Source organism: Chaetodon auriga, chromosome 8, assembly GCF_051107435.1.
Source record: "Chaetodon auriga isolate fChaAug3 chromosome 8, fChaAug3.hap1, whole genome shotgun sequence".
NCBI classification, from domain to species: Eukaryota; Metazoa; Chordata; class Actinopteri; order Chaetodontiformes; family Chaetodontidae; genus Chaetodon; species Chaetodon auriga.
Window position 1 is genome coordinate 23,259,872 of NC_135081.1, and position 18,047 is coordinate 23,277,918.

The 18,047-nt window shown below is 43.6% G+C and overlaps 3 protein-coding genes across 3 annotated transcripts; 2 read left to right on the plus strand and 1 right to left on the minus strand.

The window, feature by feature from the left end:
• The first annotated feature begins 2,053 nt into the window (after positions 1-2,053).
• Positions 2,054-9,864, plus strand: rhbdl2 (rhomboid, veinlet-like 2 (Drosophila)). The gene is made up of 8 exons (XM_076737430.1): positions 2,054-2,289; positions 3,730-3,973; positions 5,657-5,805; positions 6,768-6,880; positions 7,017-7,117; positions 7,710-7,770; positions 7,852-7,913; positions 8,556-9,864. The coding sequence occupies exons 2-8, from the start codon at positions 3,743-3,745 to the stop codon at positions 8,733-8,735; spliced, it is 897 nt and encodes a 298-aa protein (XP_076593545.1). The 5' UTR covers positions 2,054-2,289; positions 3,730-3,742; the 3' UTR covers positions 8,736-9,864.
• Positions 9,865-12,582: 2,718 nt separating this feature from the next.
• Positions 12,583-14,097, plus strand: gja9a (gap junction protein alpha 9a). The gene has a single exon (XM_076737230.1). It carries the CDS (start codon positions 12,598-12,600, stop codon positions 14,095-14,097), a length of 1,500 nt encoding a protein of 499 aa, XP_076593345.1. The 5' UTR covers positions 12,583-12,597.
• A 1,242-nt stretch (positions 14,098-15,339) lies between these two features.
• Positions 15,340-17,629, minus strand: LOC143324884 (c-Myc-binding protein-like). Its single transcript, XM_076737680.1, has 5 exons — positions 17,473-17,629; positions 17,019-17,091; positions 16,516-16,564; positions 16,261-16,390; positions 15,340-15,822 (listed from the first exon to the last, which is right to left on the minus strand). Exons 1-5 carry the CDS (start codon positions 17,485-17,487, stop codon positions 15,781-15,783), a joined length of 309 nt encoding a protein of 102 aa, XP_076593795.1. The 5' UTR covers positions 17,488-17,629; the 3' UTR covers positions 15,340-15,780.
• Positions 17,630-18,047: the final 418 nt, after the last annotated feature.

Consider the following 18,047-nt stretch of genomic DNA (forward strand, 5'->3'; position numbering starts at 1 on the left):
AAAAGCAATACAACCCTCACAGAGGGAATGGTTTTACATGTGGTGGCCACAGACAGTTACTTTCTCCTTATGCTTCCTGACTGATTTCTTCTCTAGTTTTGAGTTCTGTTCATGTCCTTGTCACTACTGGTAGCCTGAGGCGGTACCTTCAGGTTGCACAGGTAGTCCAGCTCCTCCAGGATGGCACATCGATATGTGCGGTCGCAAGAAGGTTTAAGGTGTCTCCCAGCACAGTCAAGAGCATGGAGGAGATAGCAGGAGACCGGCCACACACAAGGACAGCTGGCCAGGACCGTAGAAGGGCATTGACCCAGCAGCAGGACCGGTATCTGCTCCTTTGTGCAGGGAGGAACAGGAGGAGCTCTGCCAGAGCCCCTCAAAATGACCCCCAGCAGGCTGCTAGTGTGCATGTTTCTGACCAAACTGCCAGAAACAGACTCCATGAGGGTGGCATGAGGGCCCGACGTCCTCTAGTGGGACCTGTGCTCACAGCTAGCTCGATTGGCATTCGCCAGAGAACACCAGAATTGGCAGGTCCACCACTGGCACCCCGTTCTTTTCACAGATGAGAGCAGGTTCGCACTGAGCACGTGTCACAGGCCTCAAAGAGCCTGGAGAGGCTGTGGTGAACGTTCTGCTGTCTGTAACATCATCCAGCATGAACGGTTTGGAGGTGGGTCAGTGATGGTCTGGGGAGGCATGTCCTTGGATGGTTGCACAGACCTCTGTGTCATAGCCAGTGATATCCTGACTGTTGTTAGGTACCGGGGTGAAACCCTCAGAGCGATTGTAAGACCATGTGCTGGTGCCCGGCCTCATGTGGCCAGAGTGTGAAGGCAGTTCCTGGATGACTAATGCACTGATCCCACTGACTGGCCTTCATGTTACCCTGTCCTAAATTCAAGTGAGCACATTTGAGACATTATGTATCAGTGCATCCAACGCTACCAAGTACCGCCACAGACTGTCCAGGAGCTCACCGATGCCCTGATCCAGGTCTGGGAGGAGATCCCCCAGGACACCATCTGTTGACACATCAGGAGCATGTTGTCACGGAGTGCATATAGGCATGCGGGGGCCAGACACACTATCATGAGTCCCTGTGATGAAGTTGGATCAGCCTGTGATTTCAATTTTTTGCTTTGATTTTCAGTTGGAGTCTCGGCCTCAATGGGTTGATGATTTTGGTTTCCATTGATCATTGTTACATCATTTTGTTCTCAACACATTTTACAATGTACATCAGTAAAGATTTTCAACTTGAATAAGTTGTTCATCATGATCCAATGTGTGTTCCCTTTTTTGAGCAGTGTCTTTCATCTACTGTGCAATAGTACAAAACACTGTACTTATTAATTTTTTACCATGTGCAATTAAAAAAAATCCATTACCAATATTGTTTTTCATACTCCTTTTTCTACTAATTTTATAATTACATGTATTTCTTATTATTAATTTCGAGTTTGTGATTGAACTATTGCATGAAATGAGAGCTATGATCCACTGGTTATCATTTTGCGTATGAATAATTAGAAAATTACAACAGTTTTTTATTTTTTCCATCATCCTGCATGTGTGAACGTTTCAAGCTCTGCCTTTGTTCTTAATTGTGGACTCTAGTGCCGCCTTGTGGTTGAAGTGCGGTCATGCTGCGTTTACATCGACTTCAGCGTCGGTGCACTTTGCGGAATTAAACTCTGTAATCTGTCTGACATATGTGACCGTGTGGAACAAAGACGGCTGCTTTTATTGCCTTTTCCGCACACTGTGTGGGTGGAGGAAGGGTGCGCGCGCTGATCTACACCTCTCGATAATGACGACCTCCCTCCTGTGTGGGTGACGTCACTGATCTCAGGTGTGGCACGGGGCAGACAGGTAGGGCTGTTGTTGGAGCGCGCGGGCTGCAGACATCATGTTGTATGAAAAGGTCCGCTGTCGTTGAGCGGAAGAGAGAACATCAGCGGTTTGTTTGTGCCGAGGAAGGAAACTGCTGCAGGAAAACGCGATGAAAGGCCTATAATTATCTCCAAGAGCTTTTTTTTTTTTTTTTTTTGTTTCTTCCGACCTCACGGGGACGGACGGTCTGAAGAAGGGACTCCGGGTTGTCTGAAAACATGGAGAAATGGTGCTGAAAACGTCGCTGAACTGTGTTTTGAACGGTGGTACAGCGTGTGAACTTGTGCACTCTTCAGCCCGCATATTGAGCTGTTTGAATTAGTTTAGTCGAATCCATATTTATGCGTTTGGGACCGCTGGGAGCCATCTGCACTCTTCCTGTTGAAGGCTTAGGTGAGTAGGCCACAGTTAAGATGAATTCATTGAATGCTTGAACAAGCTTGACGGTGGAGAGGAGCCTCACATAGATCATGCTTTACCAGTCTGGAATCAGCGGCTCACTAAATCAGAGTATTGTCATCAGCAACGCCCAGTAAACAGGAAACGTTAATGAACAGCACACTGGGACTACTGGAAAGGCTTCTGCACTGTCCTGTAATCTGTCAGATTATGTCCAACTATTAAACAAAACAGTGAAGTCTCGGCCCAGCTCTTAAAGGTAGAAGTAATACTATTTCAAGTCTGCTTTTTGTATATTTTACTGTCATTTGTGCTTGAGTGAGGTGTTACTGAAGGAACTGGACACTTTATTGTGAATTTTTCAGTCAGCTCAAAGGACGAGAGGAATTGGAAATTCCTGTTTTCTCACTTTAATCAAATTTAAAAGCAGTCTTTCAAACCTTTTTACATTATATGTTCTTCTCTTCCAGAGCAAAGTTAAATTGCGTCGCTTTCACTTGAACAAATTCTTGTGGTGCTCTCAGACTCTGGGCTGGGAACAGTTATGTTTTTAGAAATATGGGCACAGATGTGCAGCTGTGTTTCATTTTGTTGTCAGTAGAGCTGCAACGATTAGACGGTTATTCCAACAACAGAACACTAAATCAGCAGCTACCGTCATAACTGAATGAGTGATAAAGTTTTAGTGATTTTTAAGCAAAAATGTCAAACATGAGCTTCTCAGATGTGTCACAGGGGATAGAAAACTGAATATCTTTGGGTTGTGGGCTGTTGGCCGGACAGGCAGACATTTCAAATGAGGGAATTAGAAGAAATATTTAGATCAACAAATAATGAAACTGTCAGTCACAGTGCTACCTGTCAGTGTAGCCTGTGATAGCACGTTTGTGAACTTATTGTTTACCTCTCTTGACTTGTATACACCTTCAATCACCAGAGAAGTTATGGGCGTGTTAGAGAGTGCGTGGGCAACGTAGATAAAATCCTCTATCACCGTGTGTGTTTTATACAACAATCGCTTACTAGCTTATCAGCCACACCTGGCTAAAGCTAATGCAGCCCTGCATAAATTCTGCCTTCAGGAAGATGATAAAGTTCAGCTTTTATTGAAGTTGTGTAGGAGATGTTGATTGAGCTTTATGGTTAAGTTGGAAGCTGTAATTTGTGGTACCGTTAGAGTTTATTGTCATACTAAGAGGAACTTTTACTATTTAGTACCCTCATTTATGTAATGGATTAAATAAGCAAACAGGAGTGTCTGTTTTTGGCTCCTCCAGCAAATTAAATACCTGAAAAATCAAAGTATTTTGCAAAAATCATATTAAAAATCCAATATTGCCATAATGTGCAAATGAGCACACACTCCCAGAGACGCATATCATCTCGGCGTAAAAATCGCCACCCTTAAGTCTGAGCATGTGATCTGCTGTGCAGGACTGGAGCAGCGATGGAGGACATCGACATCGAGCAGAGCGAGCCGTTTCCTGTGGACAGAGACGGGAGGCAGTTCAGGGGCGGAGCGGACCAGCCTGACGGAGGCAGAAAGGTGGGATGCTGCGAGAAGTTCCAGCAGACTGTCTCCAGATGGATGCTTCCAGAAGACTCCCGCAGCAAGTACCTGGAGCGGGCCAACTGCTGCCCGCCCCCCATCTTCATCATCCTCATCAGTATTGCAGAGGTAGCTGTGCCCTGAATGTGCACCACACATGTAATACTGTCTGAGTGCTGGGACGATCAGTATGGATCCTGTGGATCTCATTAATTCATGCAGCCTACATTTGGCTTATATGCTGCCATGGTGTTAATTACTGTATAGATCTGCTGTAATTGTATTTAGTAGAGCAGATATTGAGGTGAGGTCATAGAGGCCAGGGCGGGATGTCTTTAAATCATGAGCTGCAGGGAAACATTTAGTCTTATTTGAGTGTTTATAGCAACAGCGTTTGGAAATTTGAGGTTTCCACAAAGACCGAGCTCTGAACTGTGAAGCTGTTGTACGTTCGTGAGCGTTCGGCTCTTTCCTTCTGTCTCTTTTGGCGCCCACGCCTCCTCCTCTGAATGTCCTGATTCATTAAGAACGGTCCTCACCAGCAGGCAGTCGGCGCGCTGTCAACGAAAACAGTGGTTTTCATGAGTCGCAGCTTCTGGGTAGAGCTGGTGCAGCTGATCTTTACCGGTGGGATTCAGAGATGTGGAAGCAGAAAGCCACCGCGTCGTTTGACTTTTAGATTCAGGTGAATAAACACATGTGGTGGAATGAGAGCGTGCAGAGGTTCAGTGGGCAGTTTGCTGAAACAGCCAGAGGGGAGAGGCTGTGGCCTAATTTTCCTTTATAACTATGGCTTAAAAGGAGGGTATACTGACTCATTATTATGTCCTTTATTACAGCCTGAAGGTGATAGGTTTCACATTGCCTGTCTGTTAAGCAAACTGTAGGAAGTTTGGTTTTAGTCCAGACGCCATAAGACTTACGAGCAGACATGGTCTGTTTACTTTGTGTATTTAAATGTAAAGTTTCTAAGACACTATAAACTACAGCAGATTGAAGTCTTTATCTATGTTAGTGTCTACAGCAATAACTCCACCTGTGGGCACCTGTAAGTGGAGGCTGGTGTATAAACAGATATTAATACTACAGTAAAACACAGTTGTAATGATATAAAATACTGTTGCAAACGCTCCTTCTAGCTGCTCACAGCTACATTACATGTGTTAGAAACCCAAACAGGGGGTCTTTAAGCAAAGTGTTGCCCATATTTTGTAGTTTTAGATAGATATGATGGAGCCATATGCTTAAAACATGTGAAACGTGTTTCAGTCTTGAATTGCTGATAGTCAGTTTGCCAGTTGGCCCTGTGCTGCTGTCAGAAGCAGTCGACGTCTGCTGCTTTACTCTCTTATCACTGGGTGTTTTGCACGCTGCCTATTCATACTTTGGGGTGAACAGCTCACTCTTTGTGGCTCACAGATGTCCAGCGTCACTGCGTTTTTGAATATCTGTGAATAGTTTGTTATTTGCTGGAGGAGGCGCTTCATTTACCAGAGCACTGACGGCGTTCTTTCCCAGCATGCCCTCGCTTTATGTCCCCACAGATACGAGCGCTCGGACGTCTGAGCTGCGACGGACGATCACACTGGGGGATTTTCTGGGCTCGGTTTAACATAGTTCAACATCTGTGTTTCCGATTCATTCCTCTCATCTTTATTTTCTCAGCTGTTTGGGATTCAGCCTCTGCCTCCAGTCCCTGCTGCTGCTGCTGCTGCTAACCTAAAGGCCGGCGGCTCCTACACTGTTTTGTGGAGCAAAGCAAAATGAATCTCCTCCTTAAAAGACTAACGTTGGTGTTTTGTTCTTCATCAGCTGGCAGTGTTTATCTACTACGCTGTGTGGAAGCCTCAGAAGCAGTGGGTGACCCTGGATGAAGGCATCTGGAGAAGCCCCCTCACATACAAGCCTGAGTGCCGGCAGGAAGCATGGCGCTTTATCTCCTACATGTTTGTCCACGCCGGGTAAGCATGGCCACCTTAATTACACCATGAAAGCTCGAGTCAGTGGACACTGAGCAGCGTCTCGGCCCTGCAGCAAACAGCTCTTAATCTTCATGGGTTTTTTTGATGTTTGCATTCAGTTCTGTGGTCATTTTTAGCACTGCAGGTTGGAGCCGCAGCCCCTCATTAGTTATTACAGCGTTCCTGTGTTTGGTACATGTCATCATGATTTTGAAACTTCCCCCTCGGCCACGTTACTCCATAGCATTTAACCAATGCGCCGCAGTCACAGTTACAAAGGTGACACTTATAAAGCAGGGTACTTTTAGTTTTTGTTTTTTTTTTACTTTTAGCCACCATGAAGGCCTAGACAGTCATTGTCTGGCACATCTGTCAAAGCACTGCAGTGATGGGATGTGGCGAGTAAACTCAAAAATCATGAGTAATAAGCCACAGGAACACAGGAAACCCCAAAATCATGACTGCACAGAGGCTCTCAGGAAACCTGGATTAGCAAAGGGGAATAGTGGTCACAGACACTCACCAGCACTGACTGGACAACACGTAACAGGAAGTTTGCTCGAGGGAGGAGGCCGGTCATGTTCTGTAACTTTCTTACTGTCAACAAATCCCATGAAAAGACCAAACCAGGACAAATTAGTGTTAGTTAGTGCTAGTGTTATTAATACACTGATCACAGAGACTGTAGCTTAGCTTAGCTTAGCTTAGCTTGTAGCACCAAATGTGTTTAAATTCGCCGAACTGCCACAGACAGGCTGGTTTTGGTCTTTTTGTGGGATTTGTTTACAGTAACAAAACTAAAGAGAAACACCCGTCCTACCCGTTAACACTCCCTCCACTCTTTTTAAATGACCCATCAAACTGAATCAGCACCTGGTATTTACTGCAGGCGTTTCTGTTATTTTGTCCACCCTCTGTAAGTATAAGTATACTCTGCTTATTCCCCACGCCTTCCTCTCCAGTGTGGAGCACATCGTGGGCAACCTGGTGATACAGCTGCTGCTGGGAATCCCACTGGAATTGGTCCACAAAGGATTTGAAGTGGGGATGGTTTACCTGGCCGGCGTCCTCGCAGGTGAGCGTCACCTGTTTTCCGTCATTACAGAAGCAGCTTTCAGAGTCCTCGGTGCTCAGACTTCTGACACAAAGTGGTCCTGAAGTCTGTTTTTCCTGTTTGTGTTTGAGCGAGTCACATTTCTGTTTCCCCTCAGGCTCTTTGTGCAGCTCCATCTTTGATCCCCTCAGTGCTTTGGTGGGAGCTTCTGGAGGTGTTTACGCCCTACTGGGAGGCTATTTTATGAATGCAGTGGTGGTAAGTTTACATACAGTTCAGCAGGAGGAGTTGACGTGAACACTTCAGTCTGAAACATCTTATTTTACAAAATGTCCTGTGATTACGACCATGACTGTGCTGCAGACAACAGTAACAGATGGCTGTTTTCATACAATAAAAGCAGCTCAAAGAAATCACAGGCAACAAGTGATTCACATAAAACATAATAGAAAACTCACTTGATAGTGATAGTAAAAAATAAGATAAATATGCATAAAAACAGGGATAGGATGCCATAATTAATGTAAAATAAGATGGACAATAATAATAATAATAAAGGAAAGCATAAAATCCAGTAAATAGAACATTTTAAGAGAAGTGCAGCAGTGTGAAGGCGAGGCGAAGCCAAACAAGATTTTCAGGCCTGTTTGAGGAAATTTAAGCTTGTTAAAGGTTAAAGTGAACAGATAAGTTCTGAGATTTCTTTAAAAGCATTTCGCGAGCTGACTTCCCTGATTTCTGTAGCAATTTGACGTCTGTTGTCCTAACATGTAGAAGGCCTTCACTGTGTTTTCAGGCTTATTGTTTCAGTGTATTGGTCTTTACAGCCGACGACTCTTTCTATTCACAGAATTTCCGAGAGATGATTCCTCTCCTCGGAGTGTTTCGCATCCTCGCCATAGTGATATTTGGTACGTTCTCCTGTGTGCTGTGTTATTTGTCTACCTGCTGCAGTCAAATATGTTGAATTTAACACTGAGTTCTCTCTCCAGTTGGCACAGATTTTGGATTTGCCTTCTACAGAAGATTTGTCAGCGACGAGGCTGGATTGAGGGTATGATTCTCCTCCTCCTGCACAGGAGAGGACAAAAAACAAACAAACAAACAAAGGGTCCTGCTGCACCTTCACAGATAGAGTCTAAAGAGGGATCCGGCTAATCCAGCTAACCTCCCCTGAGCTGACAGTGATTGGTGATGGATTTAACTCCCTTGTGGCTGCAGACAAGATCAGCAGCTCTTGCTGGGACTTGATTATTCATGCAGATGCATACCTGGCTGTATGGGCACGCACTGATGGGCCGGCTTGTTTTTCAGGCAGTAATCCACATTGAGAAATGGTGACATTTGTGGTGACCTTTTAAACTTTGACTCAGTAGTTTCAGTGCTGAAGTACAAAACAGCTGAAAGCGTCCAGTGTCTTCTTCCTGTTTGACGAAGCTTGTTTGTCTTTCCAGCTGATTACTACATACTCTAAAAACCTGATCCCATATTCCCTCCCCCACCTTGTTATCTCCCTTCTTTTCCCTTCCTAATTTGTTTTGGCTCGTTAAACCGGTCCTGCCAGTTTTTTTGGGTGTTCACCACATTTCAGTGAGGTCGGATGACAGTAGTCGAGGGTCTGTGTTCACTTTAGCTTGCATAATTAGGCCTACAGGCTAACTCTGAAACCTGACTTTTCACACTTCTCTCCTCCCAGGTGTCCTTTGTGGCTCATTTTGGAGGAATCGTGGCCGGCATGACCATCGGCTACGTCTTCTTCAGCGCTTACAACAAGAAGCTCCTCAAAGACCCGCGGTTCTGGCTGTGCATCGTGGCCTATATATCCTTTGTGATCTTTGCTGTGATCTTCAACGTCTTCCTGACCCCGGCAACATAGGACCCCAAAGCTGCTCCCAGCAACCTTTTTTTAAAAGCTAACACTAAAAGCCTTAAGGTCACACTCAGGAAGCTGTGTTTAACTGATGTGTTTCAGAGCAAAGCGGCTCTTCAGGGACTTCGAGTGGTGCTTTCTTCATGCCATGTCTTAGTTTCTTCTTTTCAGAGCTGAATTTGTGAGTTCAAGTGGAAGGGTGCCTCCTGCTGTTCATGTGTAGCGTTGCAGAAGGAATATTTAACATTTTTAAACAACGTTGAGGAAAATGTGCCTTTAAAAAGTTACTCATTTAATTTAATTTTAATTCAACGTTATATACAGTGAGTAATTCAGATTTGCCTTAATTCCAGATTTGACTTTTTCTGTGTTTGAGGAGGGTTTTTTTGTTAGATTTTAGATCTTTTTGTACTTTTGCGTGATAATCAGGAAATGAATGAAGACTGGTCCCGTTTCATGTCATCTTTATTTAATAGGAAATAGTGCCTGAATCATTTCTGTTTCTCTATCTCTGTTGCTAATTCTCTGTTGAATATCACCTCTTATGGGCTCTCAGTATCTAGGAAATGTGCCTTAAACAAGGATGACCACAGAATTTGATGAAGACATTTTGATTGGCTGTCTGTCCACACAAACAAGAAGAAAGAGTTAATGAGGAAAAAAGGACATCATCCCTGTTGTAAGCGAAGAGCCTGTTCACCATCAGGCCTTGGCTTATTGCCCTGTTATTGTTTCAGTCACATCCTGTCAACAGGATGTGGCTAATTACATGTTCAGTTGGAAAAATGATAAATTACACACAAGCATTTGTCTTTAAACATAACTATCTGTAAGTCTGAACAGTGGTTCGTATCATATGAGACCCAAACATAACTATGGGGAAGTTAGGTGTAAGTTAAAAGTGATAGTTTAGCAGCACGTGTTCTGTTCTATAAGTCTGAAAATAAAAACTCTTTAATATCACTGTTCTGGCATGGGGAACGACTGTGATATATAAATGCATCTGAATTTAGAAAATGTACTTAAATGATCCAAGATGACGTGTAAACTCTGACCAAAGAGACACTTCCTACACTTGGTTTGCATTTCCACAGCTCACTGTTAAAAGTATTGTTAATAAAGTCTGATGTTTTTTAATGTTTGTTTTATGTCAAATTGAATCTGAGCTGGCAGAGAACACAATGTGTGTGCGTGTGTGTGCGCACACAGCAGGCTGCTGCTTCATGCTGCAGGGACTCGCTGTATGGCAGAGAATGCTTTTGCTATTTCACAGTATGGAAAGTTCCATAGTTTCCAAACTCAGCTCATCAATATAACTTAGTGCATCAATACTCAATTATCATGAGCTTGTTTACCTTGACCCTGACACACTGGGAAATGGTATGTTGCATTATGTAGCGCAGCAGTAGCAAAATCTGATAAAGAGAAACATTACAACGCTGTAGCATCTTTGCAGTGAATTTTCTTGTTGAAAATGTATTTTTGAAGAGTTAAAGAGGAAGTTGTTTTAAAATACTGAGAGTAACGCTGAGAGTTAATCTATGATTATACAAATATGTTTAGTTTCAAACTGATGGAGGCGAAATGTCTTCGACCTCCCTGAAAAGAGTGTTTGTGCTGCAGGTTCAACTTTGCACCACAGTGAAGTCTGTTTCACATTGGACTGAACGATTGGCTTTGAAAATGAGTTGTGATGCCACAAAATCATCCAGGTAGACACAGGTGTTTAACTCTGATTTCAGGTAAGCACAAAGAAACTTCCCCGTCAGGTTTCTGTTATCAAACTCCACACGCATCGTTCTGCATAGTGATGGTCAAACATCCATGTGAAGAAACAGGAAGAACACACTGAGTGAGCAGAGCTTCAAGGATATCTGTCCAGAATCCTCAAATGTTCAGTAACACTTCAACTTACATTGTGTAAGTGCTGTCAGGGTTTATATTTCTATTTCTGGAATTCATCTTTGCTCAATATTCGATAAAATAGAAAGACTTGTTTCAGGCTGAAGACATGAAATTCCACCAAAATTGTGTTGACAGGCAGCGAGCCAGAGGACGTCCTGCGGCTGAAGCACAAGCGAAAATTGATTACAATGATTGGTTCCCTGATATCAGTCAACTGGGTGGAGTGGGTGGATGCCAAAACTGCAACCAGGCGAAGTGATTGGAAGAAAAAGGGGGGGGAAATAGCAGTAGGAAGTCCCTATTATGTTACCCCAGTGTGACCCTCTGTACCCCTAATGTGTTTGTACCAGACGAATCAATCCGGGATCCATCAATCAATGCTCTCCTGGGCAGAAAGAGGGGTATTAGGTCAGGGGGAAAAGTTCAGCAGAGGATGAAATTGACACAAAAAATATGAGCAGTTCCGGTGTGCAGGTTGCACCTTTTCCCACAGATAAAAATGCTTCATGTCAGGGGTGTGAAGCTGTAACGTCACGACTGGATGCAGATAACAAGTGTGTTTATCACAGAGGCATTTAAAGGTATTTAGAATGGGACGTTGTGTAGAACAACAGCTGGCAAACACACTAATCCATCGTGATAGATTTCTTGTAAATGGGATAAAATAACGTGTCGAGTGCATGAGGACTTAATTACATCCAGAGAGGAGCAGCAGAGTATGAAATCGGACATGTTGACTCATTGACTGCTTCACTATAGTAGAAAACTATTGATCGTACGAGGCCTGTGTGGAGAACTGACCGCTATTGATAATGTGGGGATTCCAACCACAGTGGCTTTTTCCTCCTCTGTACATATGGAGCAAATACACTCAAACAACTGGGTACTAACACAGCCTAAACATGGAGTCTGGACTTGCAAAGCATCTATTCGGAACCAGCGTGGCTGTTTACACCCACACCTAACATACACACCCACAGGAATCACAGAAAATCTGTTCAGCGAGTTACCATCCCTGCTGTTGAATGCATGCAGCGTCTCTGTCTGGAAAGCTCTGAATGATGTTATATTGAGGCAAATATTCTTAAAAACGTCCTGACCTGCAAAGATTAATGTCAGCATCTGTGTTACAACTGGTCACAACCCGATCACTGTGAGGCCATGATCTAAATGCATTGCTGAAGCTGTTGGTATTGACTTTCTCTGCTGGCAACCTTCCCTCAGCAGCTCAGTTGTTCCCACTTTGTTCCTGGCACCACTGAAGTAGAGGCGGGTCACTGAAGTTTAGGTGATGTGCAGGGACTCATGCGGAGGGCGCCAACGATTTTTTAAAACTTTTTGGTGACTGTGTCAGGGCTGCATGACCCGAGGAGATTTAAGTCACCACCGGCAGTCTGTCCATGCTGCAAGGTAAATGGAAACGGCACCGAGCTCTGCCACGGTTTATATAATGACACCGCTGAGGGGAATGGTTATATTCAGACAAAGAGCTGGATAGCTGACCAACGGACCACATCACTGGATGTTTGAGTCCTCTCTGTATGCTTTTAAGGCATCTTTTTTGCAAACATGTGACACTGTGCACTTTCACTGCACAAGTTTTCTGCTAGTTAAGTTTTCATTTTTCCACTTGACAGGTATTGTCATTTTTTGATACTTCCATCGTTACCGGGAAATCTACATTTTATTTTTACTTTTTTGGTGTTTTTTGGTGGTTTATGACAAATTTTGTTCTTTCATACCACGTTTATTTAATCTAAACGTTTGTTTATGTTGTCACGTCTTCGCTGTCTGTCTTAAGATTCAACTTATTTCCTCAAAGGTGTATTTTACCCCTTGTTACTATATCTTCATTGTACTATTATCTATGTAGACACCGATTTTAAACTGTTTCAGCAGATTTTCTTCCCTAATTATTTCTCTCTTTCACTGACTTTCTACCAGTCACAATGGCAGAGTGAAGATGGGGGACTGGAACTTCCTTGGGGGGATTTTGGAGGAGGTGCACATCCATTCCACTATGGTAGGCAAGATCTGGCTCACCATCCTGTTCATCTTCCGTATGCTGGTCCTCGGGGTGGCAGCTGAGGATGTGTGGAACGACGAGCAGGCTGACTTCATATGCAACACAGAGCAGCCTGGATGCAGAAACGTGTGCTACGACCTGGCTTTCCCGATCTCCCTCATCCGCTACTGGGTGCTGCAGGTCATTTTTGTGTCTTCTCCTTCGCTGGTTTACATGGGCCACGCTCTCTACAGGCTGCGGGCGCTTGAGAAGGCGCGGCAGAAGAAGAAGGCTCTGCTGCGGAGGGAGCTGGAGCTGGTCGACGTGGAGCTGGCAGAAGCCAGGAAGAGGATTGAGCGGGAAATGAAGCAGCTCGATCAGGGGAAGCTTAACAAAGCTCCTCTGAGGGGCTCTCTGCTGCGTACATATGTGGCTCACGTTGTCACTCGCTCTGTTGTTGAAGTGGCCTTCATGACGGGCCAGTACGTCCTTTATGGCTTTCACCTGTACCCGCTCTTCAGGTGTGAGCGGGATCCTTGTCCCAATGCTGTAGACTGTTACGTTTCCAGACCAACAGAGAAAAGTGTCTTCATGGTGTTCATGCAGTGCATTGCTGCGATTTCCCTCTTCCTGAACATCTTGGAGATCATGCATCTGGGTTACAAGAAGATCAAAAAGGGCATCTTGGACTTCTATCCTCACTTGAGAGACGAGAGAGATGAACTTGATGACTACTATGCCAACAAGTGTAAAAAAGAATCTGTCGTGCAAATATGCACCGGCGCAGCCCGGAAGGCAACGATTGCCTCTGCACCCAGTGACTACAACCTCCTGATGGAGAAGGTGCAGGGCACAACTATGTACCCGAGCCTTATCAAACCTTCAACTTTTCTACCTCTTCAGGGCGAGCTGGCCACTCAGCAGGATTTGGATGATTCCAGATGCTCCGCTCAAAGCCCCCCAGATTATAATTGCACCTCGACTACCAACGAGCCCTGCTCGCCGTGCTGCGACTCCCTGATTAATTCAAAGCAGCAGGCTGAGGACTTTTTGCATCTCCCCCTGCAGAGTAAAGAGGATGACAGCAGTGAAAGAGGGAGCCCAGATTCTCCAAAATGCCCACAGAAAGCAGCTCACACGTCCTCCTTCCCCACGCTGCCAGTTAGTGCATCGAAGAGGCCATGGAGGGCTCATGGCTCTTTCAAATGCTCCACAGTGTTGGAGGGTAAAAGCTCTGACACAGATTCCTATGGGGGTGCAAAAGCCGGGAGCAGACCTCCCTGCTCTCACACACAGTCGAAATCAGATGCCAAACATCAAAGCCGGCCCTCCACCCCAGAGTCACTGGATGACTCCAGCTCAGGATCCAGGTACAACCCCAGACCGCCGTCCTCCAACTGCAAAACATCATTGGCAAGTAATACAAGCAGCAAACGAGCGCCGGACCTGCAAATCTAAACTTCAAATGAAAACTGTTTCCTTATTTGCATTACTGGCTCACAGCCATGTGTGTCACAGGTGTCATTTGTACATTTCACTCGTGGACTTAACGGCTGTCTAAGCTGCCTTCAAACTGGTGAGAGTCAGCTAGTGTTTTTGATTGGTCTGTTTGGGCTTTTTGGCTTGACATGTCACTCTGAACAATGTGGCATTTTTTAACAACTCACTGCAGTTTCTGCTAATGCAACTGACACTTCTAATAATGATATGTATAATACTGATATAATGATACTGTATGTTTTGTATTGTTTTTCAAGCTATTTTTGTTTTCTATTGTGACTACTTGCATGTTTTGCTACCAAATTAGCATGATTTCTTTCTTCTTTTTTAACCACAGTTTGAACTAACAGCTGCATCATACTGGACATCTCGGTCAGCCTGCACTGGGCCAAGTATAGTAGAGCTGTCACATGGTGTTTTTTATCGCTATGTGACTGATAAACAGTAAAAAAGCCCATTATTTTTACACTATAAAGAGAAACATTCTGGCATTCCAGCTACACTTGTTAAGATTTGACGACAGGTCTTTGCAAACTGTCTGTCCCATGGCTATGTGTACATTTGTTTCATTAAAAGAACACAATAAGAATGGCCAGATAGTTTTCAAGGAAAGATTATTTTGTTTATGGTTTGCAGTTTCATTACATCTCTCTGTTTTAGGGCATTAGCAGGGGGGGCTTGGTCTCCTCTCAAATGGAGAAGAGATAACATGACCTGTACAGATGTAAGGAAATGTAATATTAGTTCTATTTTAATCCTCAATGACAAAACTCCTGTCTCAGCATCATCAGTAAGTCTTGGGTATGAAACACCCCTGAGCATATCAATAAGCAGCTAACACAGCAGCACCATCCTCACCAGCAACAATACTGTGTGATTACTGTTGTGTTTGATAGTTTTGACTCTGTCACTGATGAAACAGCTGAAAGTTATTCATTAAATCTGATTGGTGCTCTTGTCCCCAAAGTCTTCATTCGTCTCTGTATTAGTGTTGCATCTGGTTTCTTTCCTAATGGGACTTTGTTCATTTTACATCAGGGTAAGTGTAGAACGTCGAGTAGTGACAGACCTTTGCAATATTGCCGTACGCAGCTGCATCTGACTGCAGTCACCACAGGATGGAAGTCCTCTGATATTCCAATAAAAGGCTTGATTGATACACTGTTGTTTAGAAATTAGTTCACAGATACAACAATATCTTAATTACAAGAAGGCTGTGCTTTATTTTACCTGCAAATTACATTTTTTAAGCTTTTTGAACACATTTTCTCACACCAGACCTTTGGTGGTCATCACACACTGACATGTGGATCAGAGCAGAGTCTGTGTGTTTATAACTATGCCAGAAAAATTAAATTATCTGCAGTATAATCAGACATTCGCTATATTCTCACACAGACACCTCAAACAACAGTCCCACATCTTAACTTAAGCACTCTCTTCGGTAATACACTGAAGACTGAATGAACAGGAGAGAAAACTTATATACATCCATGTACAGAATAAATTAGTTTCTAAGAAAGAAAAGTAGAAAAAAAAATACAATCACAGCCATATAAAAATTCTTGCCATTCACTTAAGAGTGTTGTCTTTAAACTCACATAATAAAAAAAAAATCTCCAACCAAAGCTCTGCTGCGCTCTAATCTGCTGTGGCTCCATTCTCTGGTTCATAATGCTGCAGCTAAAGAGATGGAGAAGAAAGTACGTCTGCGTCAGTCAAAATTCAGTTAAAAACAGACATCAAACACCATAATGCTCTACAGTGTGTGGCAGACCTACACTGGAAGGTATGAGGGGTCTCTGAGCATGTAACCCCTCCTGTAAATGACACCTGTGTTTCAATACAGTCATTGTTGGGAGCTACTCCTCGACATGTCATCATACTCAAAAATGATTTCCTTAGTTTTAGCTGAAGAAAACACATCCTTTTAACACACTTCATCTCTAGCAATCAAACCTACAATCGCTGTGTTATCTGCAAATCTAGCATTGAAAACATCAGATGAGTTACTTCTGCATTTGTTTGTATGAAGCGCGAATAGAACTGGAGAGACAGCGCTCCCTTGTGGGGCCCGTGCTTATAATTCAGCATTCACAGTAACAACAGGCAAACCCTTACCCTAGTTTTGAGGTCTTTATTTTCTTCTGCCAGGCGTGCACACTTCTGCCTCAAATCAGTCACCTCCTGTTGCAGAGCCTCGGTGTTTGCTGAAGTCAGGTCAGCGGCACCGAGACACTCCTTGACAAATCTGGAGAGATCTGGTTAAAGGATCTAACAAGCAGTGGCCTCCTTAATCAGCTGATCAATGAAACCAACCATATCTGCATCCACTCAGCGGATGGGCAGAGTCTGGTTGTGTGCATTGAAGGATACTCCAGAGCATTGCTGGGCCTCTCTTGTTGTTCGTACAAAGCCACTAGAACTGAAACCCAAAAGGGAAAAATAGATGAGTTAAATAAAATGCACGAGGTGTGAAGCAACTACCGGTAGGGCTGGGAATCAAACGTCAATACTTTTTGGATTCTGACCAAATCTGATACAGAAACAGACCATTTGCAACAAATGTCTTGTTTACTTCTGTTGTTTTGGGTAAAGTTCAATAACATTAAAGTTCTTGAAGTTTGACAGTGAATTTGGTTCAAAGCATGCTTTAGATGATCATTTGGTGTTCTCTAATCACAACACAATTCAATACTTGGCACATGTCAGTCCTGTCAGGATCTGTGTTGATCATTTGAACAAACAGCAAATCTGAGATGTAACTTTGTTTTCAGATCTCCTGGTTTGCTTCATTTGACTTTTCATGACAAAACGGAGTTTGTGAACAGTGTCCAAGCCCAGAGAGAAAAGACCTCTACAGATAAAAAGTGCCATACCACTGGTCAGACTGTCAACAACACCAGTTTTCTCCAAGTACCTCCGAAACTGTTCCCTTTTAGAGTCTGCAGCCTGAAGGAGGAAAAATCAGACATTTTATAACCAGATGATTACAAAACTGAAAGTCAATTGTCAGGTGCGGTCCACTACGATATCCCATTCATCTATTCCATCATTCAAGGGACATTCATAGCCAGCAGCAGAAAATGCTGGTCAAAAAGCAGTTTATAGTTGGGTTTGCTGACATTATCTCATTTGTTCCCAACTACATTTACGACAGATAATCACTGAAAACGAACACATGAGCTGTCACAGGTGGACAGTCTACTCGCTAATGAACACCTTGTAACTTGAAGGGCTGCTAACATTAGCTCAGCTAGCTAACAGCTGCTAGACAAGAAGCAGTTTCTACAGAGCATTAGTGTAACATAAAGCGTTAGCAAACACACTTACTCTATAATGTGCCATAATGACGATGGCTATAAAGTTGACTTTCTTCTTATATCGGTTATGTTTTGTCCCGCCTGCTATCGCGTAACCAGTTTTGAAAACAAGCTAAACTGCCGGGCCGGAAAAGTTAAGTTTCGTTTATCGCGTTCTTTAAGCAACTGATCTTCGGGGTTTGATGATGCCTTCAGGTGTTCCTCGTAAACTTAACCACTTTTATTAGCAATGACCAACGACCAGATACAAGGTCCTTAGCTGGTTTAGCTGGTTTATTTTGCTGAGAGCGCTGGACCCGTGACCTATTTATTTATTTTATTTTATTTTTTTTAAACGTAAAGTCGTGGGCACGACCCTGGATACAGGATGCACAGCTCTACATCAGAAGTATTTTAACAAATGACATGCTATCGTGTTTTGTTGAAATTAAAGCTTGCATATCATGGACGTCCGTTAAAAATTCTTGAATTGATCTGCTCTAAGTCATCGATGAATTGTCTCCCAACACGCCCCTTTCAGCAAAGCATATATCGTGGGAATTACACTTTTGTTTCTTTTCGGGGATTAATTCCGACATTTTAGAC

What these genes read in the sequence shown, in the direction of transcription:
- LOC143324884 (XM_076737680.1), bottom strand. An exon ending in TGTTGACAGTCTGACCAGTG is followed by an intron (nt 16,565 to 17,018) that starts GTATGGCACTTT and finishes TTTGGGTTTCAG; the next exon opens with TTCTAGTGGCTTTGTACGAA. An exon ending in AGGCCCAGCAATGCTCTGGA is followed by an intron (nt 16,391 to 16,515) that starts GTATCCTTCAAT and finishes AGATCTCTCCAG; the next exon opens with ATTTGTCAAGGAGTGTCTCG.
- gja9a (XM_076737230.1), top strand. Translation starts at nt 12,598, where the DNA reads ATGGGGGACTGGAACTTCCTTGGGGGGATTTTGGAGGAGGTGCACATC.
- rhbdl2 (XM_076737430.1), top strand. Translation starts at nt 3,743, where the DNA reads ATGGAGGACATCGACATCGAGCAGAGCGAGCCGTTTCCTGTGGACAGA. An exon ending in TCCTCATCAGTATTGCAGAG is followed by an intron (nt 3,974 to 5,656) that starts GTAGCTGTGCCC and finishes GTTCTTCATCAG; the next exon opens with CTGGCAGTGTTTATCTACTA. An exon ending in GCGACGAGGCTGGATTGAGG is followed by an intron (nt 7,914 to 8,555) that starts GTATGATTCTCC and finishes CTCTCCTCCCAG; the next exon opens with GTGTCCTTTGTGGCTCATTT.